The sequence below is a fragment of the Otolemur garnettii genome, unplaced genomic scaffold (assembly GCF_000181295.1).
Source record: "Otolemur garnettii isolate 467f Iridium unplaced genomic scaffold, OtoGar3 scaffold00058, whole genome shotgun sequence".
Classification (NCBI taxonomy): Eukaryota; Metazoa; Chordata; class Mammalia; order Primates; family Galagidae; genus Otolemur; species Otolemur garnettii.
Window position 1 is genome coordinate 6450488 of NW_003852453.1, and position 11872 is coordinate 6462359.

The following is an 11872-nucleotide window of genomic DNA, read 5'->3' on the forward strand; positions in this document are numbered from 1 at the left end:
GACCTTGAAGGTCATTTGGCAGCATCCCGTCCTTGCAAAGACCCTGAGCATGGGCGTCTAGTTATTCCTTTTCACCCTACCTAGTGCAAAGCTACGCAGCTGAATAGTTACAAAGAGGAGTTGCTTTTTCCCCTTTATTTTCAGCCTTTGGCCCTTGTGTGCAGTTGCTGTAGAGTACAGTGTTCATGATCTTACTGTACGCAAGGATGTGCGTACATGAGTATGTGCCATCCGGGTGCTTGTAATTTTGAATTGCTTAGGTGATGTGTACGTGAGGCAGCCTCAGTAAAACGTACTCCATTGTCCATTTTGATCACATTAAGCTTTTTGTCCTCCCTCGTTTCTCCCGGCATCCGTGTGAGAAGATGCCCGGCGTCTCCCCTCTTTCTTCTTACTTTACCCTCCGTCGGTCCAAACACTATTGTCTTTTGAGTTGGACCTTCTCTAAGAATTCTGCTCAAACTGCTCAGCCTTCCTCCAGCCTCTCCCTTCTCTAAACTTCTTCACTATGGAGGCTGTACTAGGTACGCTGTATTCTTTGTTCTTTGGTTTAATTCGAACTCTATTTTTTCTTTTTGAAATTAGTATGAGGTTATGTTGTTCTCACTTCCAGGGTGTGGAACACCAGGTGAGATCCCTCCCGCCTATTGCCCTCTCCCTCCACCTTGTCTTCCTCCCCCGTCCCAGACTATATTTGTGTTTTCTTGTTCGTATGAGCTTGTCGTTGTTTATACATTGGTTTCATATTAGTATGGAGTATATTGGGTACTTCCCCCCACATTCTTGAGATCCTTTACTAAGAAGCATGTGCTCCAACTCCATTTAAGTAAACATTAAAGTTGTAAAGTCTCCATCATTTCTTACGGCTGAATAGTATTCCATGGTGTACATGTGCCACAGTTAATCTCTTCCTGGGATGCTGGGCACGTGGATTGTTTCCCAAGAGCGTTTACCACTCTTGGGATAATTTGAGGTGTTTTTGGTTTGTTTTTTTTTCCAAATTAGCATTTTCTTTCCCTGCCATCTAGCCCAGTAGTAAAAACTCTGAATGATGTGACTAAATAACATCATTTTAAACAAGCCATTTAGTACAAATGTATATTGAATGCCTTCTGTGTGCCAGTCGCCAGGGCTCTAAGTGTGAATAAAATAGAGAAACGAACCCAGCCTTTAAAGAGCCCCAGTTTGCAGCTTGATAGGATTTTAATTTAAAATGACCCCTTTACCATAATCAGCCATGAACCTTTACAGTTTGACTAGCAGGACAGCGTTGCGGGGGCGTGGCTATTGTTTGAGTAACTGATATGTCCCAGGTGTCTGGCACAACGCCCAGTATATAAAAGGATGGCCATAAAGTTCGTGTGCAATTTAAAATAATTTAAATTGCACACGAACTTTATGGGCATATTATATTAAAAAATGCTCATTAAATACTTAAATTATCTTTTTTTTTTGAGATACAGTCTCACTCTATCACCCTGGGCAGAGTGCTGTGGCATCATAATAGCTCACAGCAACCTCAAACTCTTAGGCTCAAGCAATCCTCTTGCTTCAGCCTCTTGAATAGCTGGGCCTGCAGGCACCCACCATTACACCTCATTAGTTTTTCTATTTTTAGTCGAGATGGGGGTCTCACTCTTGCTCAGGCTGGTCTCCTGAGCTCAGGCAACCCACCCACCTCAGCCTCCCAGAGTGCTAGGATTATAGGTGTGAGCCACCGCACGTGGCCTTAAATGAACTTCTAATCATTTTGATGTGGGGTTATTCCTTCAGGCCTGTGATTGTAGGCAAATTGTAGTGTGTGCCTTCCACTTCCTTTATTTATCTCTTCCATTCTTGTACTCCCCAAAATCAGTCTCTATTTTTTTTAAGAGATGAGGTTTTGCCCTGTTACTGAGGCCAGCATAGTGTAGTGTGTGTGACACGATCATAGCTCACTGCAGCCTCAAACCCCTGGGCTCCTGCAATCCTCCCACCTCAGCCTCCTGAGCACCTCACCACACCTGGCTGAAAAATCAGTCTTGGGTGTCCTTCTCCACATGTTATATGTACTTTATGTTTTTTATAAAGTATAGTCTATTAGTTTTTTTCCCTCCACACAATATATTACTTAGTTTCATGTTAGTATATATTCGTGTTATTGTTAGTGGCTACATAGGATTTCCTTGCCTGTCCATGTTATAATTTATTTAACCAGAAACTTAGTGGTGAATTTTTGAGTTATTTTAAAATAGTGCTTAAAAATTTTAAATAGTACTATAATAAATCCTCTTGCTGAACAGTCATCTTGCAACCCCTGGAATTAAGAATTCTAGTATATTCCTAACAGTGGAATTCCGGTGAGGGTAAAAGGGTATATACATTGGTAGTTTTGACACCATTTTAAAATAATCCTCTACACAGAGTGGGAGAATGTCATTTTGCTACACTCTTACCCACATTGTATTTTTTCATACTTTTTTTTTTAGTTGTTGGGGATTCATTGAGGGCACAAGAAACCAGGTTACACTGATTGCATTTGTTAGGTAAAGACCCGCTTACAATTGTGTCTTGCCCCCAAAAGGTGTGGCACACACCAAGACCCGAACCCTTCACTTTCACACTTTTTAATCCTTTCTGATTTGATAGTGAAAATGATCTCTTGTGGCTTTCATTTGTATTTCTTATATGTGAATAAGTTGGAATATCTTATTATGTGTTTACAAGATGGTTTTATTTCCTTTTATGGGCTGTCTCTTTATTACTTCTGCCAATTTAAAAATTGTCTCTTGATCTGTATCTTATTGATATATAGAAACTCTTTATATATTAAGAAAAACATTCCTTGGCAATTCTTACTCGTTTATACTTCTATGTGTATTTGTATTATAGAAGCAGCTTTTTTAGTTATCAGCTCTCTATTGGACAAAAATCCCATTGGTCTTTTTATTCTGATTGCATCAAATTTCTAGATGAATGTCGGGAGAACTGACATTTCCATGATGTCTGTTTAAACTTTCTTTGGTGTCCTTCAGTAGCATTTAAAAATTTTTCTTCATATAGATATGAGCGTAAGAATCTTACTAAATACTTTTATAAGTGGGGCATTTGTTTGTATTTTTGTAAGTTGTTAAATTCCTGTGATTTAATTCTGTAGCCAGCATTTTCTTAATTTGCCTGCTGCTTGAGATGTATTTTCCTGGTTATTTGCAGATAAATGATCATATCATATGCAAAAGAGTTTTTTCTCACTTAAAAATGTTTTTATCTCTTATTTTGTCTAATAAGGAGTGCGCTGTGTTACAGCTATAGAGGGCACCATTGTGTTGGCCATTCCCTCCAGAATAATGATGAATTATTGTGGTGATAAAGAACATCTTTTTCTAATTCTTAACTTTGCAAATGTTTCTGGTATTTCTCTATTAAAATATGATGCCGGATTTGGGGTTGAGACAGATCTATTTTTTATCATGTTAAGGAAATTGCCATGTATTCTTGTTTCATTGAGGTTTTTATCATGAAAAGATATTGTATTTATCAAATACTTTGGTGTCACCAGAGTGGTGACTCATGATTTTTTTGTTTTGTTTTGATTTTTGAATATGATGAACTTCAAGTATAAGTTTTTGCATATTGAACCATCTTTATAGTCTCAGAATAATCTGCTTGGTCATGGAATGTTATTCTTTTAACATATACTGCCAATTTGGATTCTATTTCATTATATTACATTTAGAAATTTGGTGTTGATTTTCAGATATGAGATTGGTTTGTGACTGGTGCATTTTCTTTATGGGTTTTGATACATATTTTTCTATTTATGAAAAGAACTTAGAAACTTACTTTTCTATGCTTTTAAATAACTTAGGCTGGGCACGGTGGCTCATGTAATCTTACATTCTAGGAGGCAAAGGTGGGAGCTCAGGACTTTGAGACCAGCTTGAGCAAGATGAGATCCCATCTCTACAAATAAATAGGAAAATTAGCTAGGTGTGATGCTGGATACCTGTAGTCCTACCTGCTGGGCAGGAGAATAGCTTGAGCCAGGAATTTTAGGGAGCTATGATGATGCCACTGCACTCTAGCCTGGGTGACAGAGCAAGACTGTGTCTCAGACAACAGCAACAACAACAAACACAATTCAAAGTGTGTTGAAATTACTTATTTCCTTAGTCGTTTAGTAGAATTCTTAGAAACTCTCTGGGCCTGTATTTTCCTGAGAGAAAATTGTTTGATAACTTCCTGTGTGTCTTCTGTGGTTAGTTTTTCTCCCTCTTCTTGGATTAAATTTGAGAATTTTCTAAAACACTGTTTAGTTCAGATTTTCTAATTTATTTGCTTGAACTGAACAAAATAATCATCTTTTATCTTCCTTGATGAGGTTGTTGCCTCATCATTTTATTTACAAGGTTTCTGATGAAAATGACAAGTGATAAACTAAAAATGTCTTGGAATTTTTTTTTAAATGAAATAAAAGAGACTGTACAGCATCCATATTATAGTAAAATATAAATGATTTTAAAAATGACTTTTGTGAAAACTAGAAGTTCGCATACTTGCGTTTTGATCACTTTTCTTCTCTTTGGACAGGTCCAGAAGAGGAAAGTGAGGACGACTCTCATCTCGAAGGCAGAGATCCTGACACTTGGCATGTTGGTTTTAAGATCTCGTGGGACATCGAGACACCTGGTTTGGCAATACCTCTTCACCAAGGAGACTGCTATTTTATGCTTGGTAATCCCAGACTTAGGAGAATCAAAGTTCTATTGATGTTCTGTTTTGTAAATTTAGATGACTGACATATTTCATATTTCAAATATGTCTAGAGATAAACTTTTTAGGTATTTCACATCAATATGAAACTCCTTTATAGGAACATGTAAGCAGTTGTATTTTGATATACTGCCAAATGTTTAAAAGTTGCTTTTCTTTTCATTCTAAGTATTTCTGAAGTTCCCCAAATGTTGCTAAACAATTTTCAGAATTCTTTATCAAAGACCTTAAATCATCTAGTGTAACTTTGAATAACATTTCCCTGTCCGCATAAGTTTTTTAGTAGTGAGAGAGTTTTCTCTGGTTTTGAATTTAGTGTCTTCTTGGGAACAGCTGGCCTGACAGGAGCGCCTGTGTCTCGATTTGTCATTTGGCTGTTTGGGAAGCAGTTTTTCAGCTGTGCTTAGGTTAATGCAGCTGTGGAGTTTGTGGGGCTTTGTTCTTCGCTCCTGGGCTTTAAGTTTTGCGTTTTGGTTTGGACTTCCTCCTGTCTTTCTGAGGCACAGTGGGCAGACAGGGCTCCTTCTTTATTCATAAACCTTCTCAGGGTTTATTCCCTCCTTGGCTCTTGCTCCTGACTATTCAGGTTTATCTCCTATCTGTCTGGGGAAATCTACTCCGATGTTGGTTTCGGTGCCAGGAAGAACCAGGGCTCAAGCGCAGAATTTATGATAAGAATTAATTCCCAGTTAATTGAGTATTTGTAGAGTGTCCACTATGTTCCAGGTACTACGGAAGGTTCTGGGAGAGAGATTAGAGGTGGATAAATCTTGGTCCTGGCCCTTTAGGAATTCAGAGTATGGAATAACTCTCCTACTTGTACAGTTATTTATGTACTCTCTAAATAAACTAACTTTTTAATCTTCCACTGAAATGAATTTATTTTAAAAGGAGACTTTATAATCACTATTAAAAATGGAGAGCCAGTATCATGTGGCACAATTAGGAGGGTTTTATAAATATAAATCTAGGGAAACTAAAACAGCATTAAGTGCCTGCTACTTCTGTTTGCTGGAGATCCTCAGTCTGGGTCTTGTTCTGTCTATGTTAAAAAGGGGGATTAGAAGCCGTCAGAGCGGCGATAACTGTGCAGTGGCACAGACCTGAGCCTTTCTGCTCAGTGTCTGCAGGAGAACTGTAAGATTATCATATAGAGACTCTGTCTCACGGCGTGGTTCAATGACACTTTACGCAGGGCCCCTTTAACCCTGAGTTCTTTCCCTGGGGTGATGCCTGCGTTTTTTGAACACTGATCTAAGCAAGCCCTTAATCTCTTGCCTTCCATTGGCAGGTGGCTTTACCGTATACACATTAATTTCTCATAAGCAATCTCAACCTCCAAGTAACTTTGTGAGGGAGATGGTGGAGACGGTTCTATTTCTAAGTAATTTTGCCAAGGTCACTTCGTATGAGGCAGAACAGGGACCAGATGGGCGGTAGCCTCCTATATGGTGTTTTCCCGTGCTGAATAGACCCTGTTGACTTGAGTCCAGTGCACTGAAACCTCTGTGGGGCAGTGGTTTTGGTGTTAGGGTCATCTCTTCCTCTCTCCTTCCTCTGCCTGACCTCCAGAATGAAGTTTGCTTCTTTCCCTCCTCTTTCTCTCTCTTTCTTCCTTCCCTTTCTCTTCCTCTCCATCTATGATACTTTGATATCTGTATACAGTGTGTAATAAATGATAAATCGAGTAGCTGGGTGTCCGTCACCTCGAACATTCATCTTGTGTTCGTCGACAGAACATCACAATCTCCTCTTCTAACTACTTTGAAATATACAATAAATTATTATTACAGAAACTAAGTTTCTATTCTGAAGTCCCTGTGTTCTCATTAAGTGCCATTTATAGGTAAACAGATTATTGGTTCATTTTTTCCCTGTACCACCCAAATGTGAATATTGGTCTTGAGTCTGAATAGGTGTTAATTTTAGCCAGTAAATCACTTTCCTTTGGATACTTTGTTCAGGAATTTCTATTAGCAATTTGCTTTTTTAAAAGAAATGAGAGCCAGAATGGTACCTTAAAATAGCTTTGTTAATTTTTTCCTGTATATAATACAGCAAACGTGCATTATGAAAGTTCAGCTGTGTTCCATATACTTAATAACATCTTATGTGTTCTTTTCTGATTAAAAAAGCAATATGTGTTCATTGTAGAGAAAAGAAACCCTGTCAAGTAGAAAATGAAAGAATATAAAAATCAGGTTCATGCCTGATTTACTGTATTCCTTTTCACTGCTTTTCTAGACATATGTACGTCTGGAATGGTCGTAGTAATATGATTGTGAGCCACACTTATTGGGGACTAATGACAAGTGAGACTTTCTTTAAATTTCCTCAACAACCCCGAGAAGCAAATATTAGCTGTATTGCAAAAGAAGAAATTGAGGTTAAATTTATGGAGGTACTTAGCCATGGTTACGCAGCTGGCAAGAAGCGTGGATCGTATCTTGCTGTTTTGTGCTGCTCAGCGTCCACTGGCCTGTGTCCAGCCACCGTGCTCCCCCGGCCTCACCCTACCCGAGTGCTGGCCCTGCGCTGGGCTTTCCCATTCTCCCCTCTCAGCACAGTGCCTCAGCCTCACTCATGGCTTCAGGACTTAGTTGTTCAGGAAGAGAAGAAAAACAAAAAGGTGTTCTGCTTGTTTCCTTTTCCATTTCTTCTTAAAGTTTTGTTTTTTTTTTTGAGGTTTTGAGAAATAGATTCTTGATGAAAATGTTAAATACATTATTCTTTTGGTTTACATGTTATAATGAATATAAGTTTTTAAATATGCGTAGTGTCCCTATAGCTACTGAACATGAGAACGTGAAGAAATTAGTGTTACTGGCCCAGAATGGTGGCTCAGCCTGTAATCCCAGCACTCTGGGAGGCCGGGGCAGGTGGATCGCTTTAGCCTAGGAGTTCGAGACCAGCCTGAACAAGAACAAGACCCCATCTCTATTAAAAATAGAAAAATTAGCCAGGTGTGGTGGCTGGTGCCTGTAGTGCCAGCTACTTGGGAGGCTGAGGCAAGAGGATCACTTGAACCCAAGAGTTTGAAGTTGCTGTGAGTTGTGACGATGCCCTGGCACTCTACCCAGGAGTGAGACTCTGTCTCAAAAAAAAAAAAAAAGAAATTTATGTTATTAATTTTATAGGAGCTGTTATCCAACATATAAACCCTCCTGATTTCTTGCCTTCAGATACAGGTGGCATTGTTGGTATCTTACTGAACTGTGCTAAGCACTGCATAGTGTACCCCAAAGTCTGCATTTAGGAGATATTTTTTAAATTAAGATATCATATTTGATATCTAAAATCTTCCTTCTTCTCCACTTAAAAAAAACAAACAAAAATAAAAGCAACCCCATGCAATGCTGCCTTTTTTATTTTTAAATCTAAATAGCACCAGAAGCCCCACGGAGGGACCTCAGCCCTGTGCTGATATCTGAGCTCTGAACTTCATAGCACTTATGAAAAGGAAACAGTTTAGCTCAATTTATAATAATATATTGGTCTGCAGAGGAAGTGCAGACTGAACCCTGCTGTCTCAAATAAATACTCCAGGGGTGTCTGATGGGGAACGTGTCGGGTGCCTGTAATAAATCCACTGCCCGTGGAAGTGAGGGACTGCCCTGCCGGCAGTGCCTGAGGACACGCTTAACTGGGGTTGTCACGGTTTTACTTTAAATTGGAATCTTTGCCCTAATCGCAGAGTTAGACATGACCAGATTTGCAAACAGATTTACAATTTTCACTAATTTTCCAACCCGGACTTCAAAACACACTTAGAGGGGAAAAAAAAGTACACCCTGGTCTTGCTCAGGGTAGGATGATTTACTTTGCCGCAGATGTTTTCCATAGACTGAATGTAACCAGGGAGTTAGGGGCTTAAAAATGGCCTGGAGACAAACTGGGGGTTTGTTTTTTGTGGAACAGATTATACAGTTCAAGGGACATCAGCGAAATTACCTTCATTAACCGGGAGCTGGGTGTGGAGGTGGGATGTATCAGGACAAAGGTGAATGGTAGGTAAACATTTGGGGCAAGCCCCCCTTCTCCCCCCGACCTTTAATTTATTATTGTTTTGTACATATCACTATTCATGACTCTGTTCTCTTTACTTTTGTTTTCTTAAACCCAACTAAACCTCACTTTGAAATACCTGTTGTTGCTGTAACAATCAGCTATTTCAAAGCTTCACTTGCCAAGCAAAAATTCCACTGCACAAAAGAAAAAAGCAATATAAACTGAAGTGCGTAGTGTTTTCTTTTTTTGGTTTTGCTTTACCTGCCAACAGTTTAGAGGAAAGTAATAATGAAAAGGCCCAGGGCTTATCCGTCAGGGGACCAGGTTCCAGACTCATTACTGTGTTTGGGGGGGGGGGCACTGTTAGTGCCTCTTTGAGTCTCTGCCTCCACTGTAAAGTGGGGGTGTAGTGATACTCGCTTTCCCGTGTGTATGTGTGAGTACACATAAAAAAAAGGATGGGAGGGTGCTTTGCAAGTTATGATTTCAATGTAGGGACTTCCTAAGAAGATTGGGGCCTGGGCCATGGCGTATTAGAGAGACACTGAGGCGAGCGGAAGATAGAAACATGTAGACTGCTTTTTTCTTATCTTCCCTTTCTGAGTTGGTCAGCCTTGCACCTTACTGTTTCATATAATATATATATGAATATATACATTTGTCACGTAAAGGAACTACAAGAAAGGGAAGTCTCACCAGTGGCTTCTGGAGGGTGAGAAGCGTTAACATCTGGCCACTGGTCTATCAGAGCCTCCTGGTTATCAGTCTTACTTTGATCGAGGCCGACGTGAGTTATAGATGCTGGTCAGTAGTTTTTTTAATAGTTTAAGTTCACCTTCCGTGAAATACCTGTGGTTTAGAGGCAGCAGGAGACAGAGCATTGCGAATGTTCCATGTGGAATAATGGGGAACGATGCCTGGCTTCTGTTTTTCAAGTCCAAGTGGCTGGTCTAGGTGGAGTCTGCAGCCCTGTGAGCAGGAAGAGCAGAGGCCTCTGGGAGTTTAAAGTCCCTTAACTGGTGGCTCCCTCCCTTGGGACTTAACTTGCAGCCTGTGCTTTTGCTGTCTTTGTAAATCCTCCAGGTGTCCCCCGATCGTGCCCTGATTTAGACATTTCACGTAAAGGGAAAGGCTTTTGTTATTTCTCCCTGTGACCCCATTCCCTTCCTCCCCTGACCTCTGACTGACCAACTCAAGTAAAAAAGTCCATATAATTTATGGCTTAATCATAAATTAAAAATAATTATACTTTATTACCTCTCATGGGACTTGAAATGTAGGTGCTGTGTTCTGCTTTCTGCCGAGGCCAGGGAATAATACAGAGACAGTAATAAATTATAACTTCGGGCTGTATTCGGTAAGTTTGAGGAATTGCCATTTAAGTGGAAAGTGCTTAAACAGCCAAATGAGCACCTGTCATGTTTATTTTCACTTTGAAAAGTGGAAACGTGACAGTATAGTTTCAGCTGCTTGTCCAGTCCGAGCTCACGGCACTCTGGTTACCTTCTCAGCAGCTGCCGGCTTGCTTCTTGTATTCACTTCTTCTTTGCAGAGGTGAGGGTGTATCTGTCCTTCGGAATCTTTTACTCTAAAATAGGCCCCCCAAATGCTGACATTGTCAAATTTGTGCTTTCTGACTCGATACATGATTTTTTGTTTTGTGTTTAGTAGAATCCAGGGATTGGGGGGCTGTATGACTTGAGGAATTTGCTCTGAGGACGGGGATCAGAGTATGTTCCTGGGTGTTTGAAAGGCTTTACCTGTCTGTCTCTGATGCTTTCCTATCACATCATGGCTTTTACTCATAGCTGTCAATTCTGTCTTGAACTTTACCTGAAATGCATATGAGCACCTACTGAGGCCCAGGCACTGTGCTGGCAGCTTGGTGTGTTTTCTTCGCTCCTTATTAGAAGACTAGCAGGTAGTGGCCCTCTCACTCAGACACTCATTTTCTTCTGGAAAAGAAAATTAATGGAGGTTGCCTGCTGATGGGTACGAAGTTTCTTTTAAGGATATGAAAATGCTCTAAAATTAGTTTGTGGTCCTGATTGCACAACCCTGTGAACACACTCAAGCACATTGAATTATATCCTTTCTGTGGGTGAATTGAATGGCATGTGAATTAGATCTCGGCAAAGCTCTTTTAGAAAAAGAAACTGAAGCTTAAAGAGATACAATACTTTGTTCAAAGCGATGTACCTGGTGGTGGTGAAGCTTGTGTTTGAATCCACATTTTTCTGACACCAAAAGTATTCTTTCTACCTGTGACCCAGACTAAGTCATGGTATCCTTTTTCTTCAAAAATGTAGGGAAAAAAATAGAACAAGTGATAGATGAATATACATGTATTCTCATTCAAAACTGGAAAACTATGTAGAATAAAATGTGGAAGTTCTGTTTTACCTCGCTCTCCCATCTGTTCCTTTTGTAAGCATTAACATAACTATAGTTATGTTAAAATGTTTGAATAGATGGTAAAAGAAGAAATGGGACTTTATTATACATATGGATATAATATTTGCTTTTTATACTTAATAGTATATCCTGGAAGACCTTTCATGTCAGTACATCATTTTATTATTGTCATTATTACAAAAATAATACAGATAGTAGGAAATAAAAATATAAGTAGTTGAGGAAGATCTAAAATGGAAAGTGACTGTACGTGCATTTTGTCACTGATTACCTCCGTAACTTTCTATCAAACGCTTATAGTTCTGTTTCTTCATCTCACAACTTTAGTCTTGGTGATTACCCATTAAGAATGATGGAGTTAAGCTTTCTGGCTTGGCGCCTGTAGCACAGTGGTTATGGTGCCAGCCACTTACACCAAGGCTGGCGGGTTTGAATCTGGCCTGGGCCAGCTAAACAGCAGTGACAACTACAACAAAAGAATAGCTGAGCATTGTGGCAGGCACCTGGGACTTGGGAGGCTGAGGCAGAAGAATCGCTTAATCCCAAGAATTAGAGGGTTCTGTGAGCTGTGATGCCACGGCACTTCACTAAGGGCAACATAAGTGAGGCTCTGTCTCAAAAAAAAGAATGATGGAATTAGCTTTCTTTTTTTTTTTTTTTTGGACAGAGCCACAAGCTGTCCCTCTGGGTAGAGTGC

At 39.8% G+C, this 11872-nt stretch overlaps 1 protein-coding gene across 2 annotated transcripts in view; it reads left to right on the top strand.

Moving 5' to 3' along the window:
- FTO (FTO, alpha-ketoglutarate dependent dioxygenase) overlaps positions 1-11872 on the top strand; it is a 402518-nt gene that overhangs the window by 145507 nt on the left and 245139 nt on the right. For both annotated transcript variants that reach the window (XM_012806866.2, XM_023514740.1), the window contains exon 4: positions 4570-4713. In XM_012806866.2, the coding sequence (XP_012662320.1) occupies positions 4570-4713 (144 nt within the window). The remainder of the gene's footprint in view (positions 1-4569; positions 4714-11872) is intronic.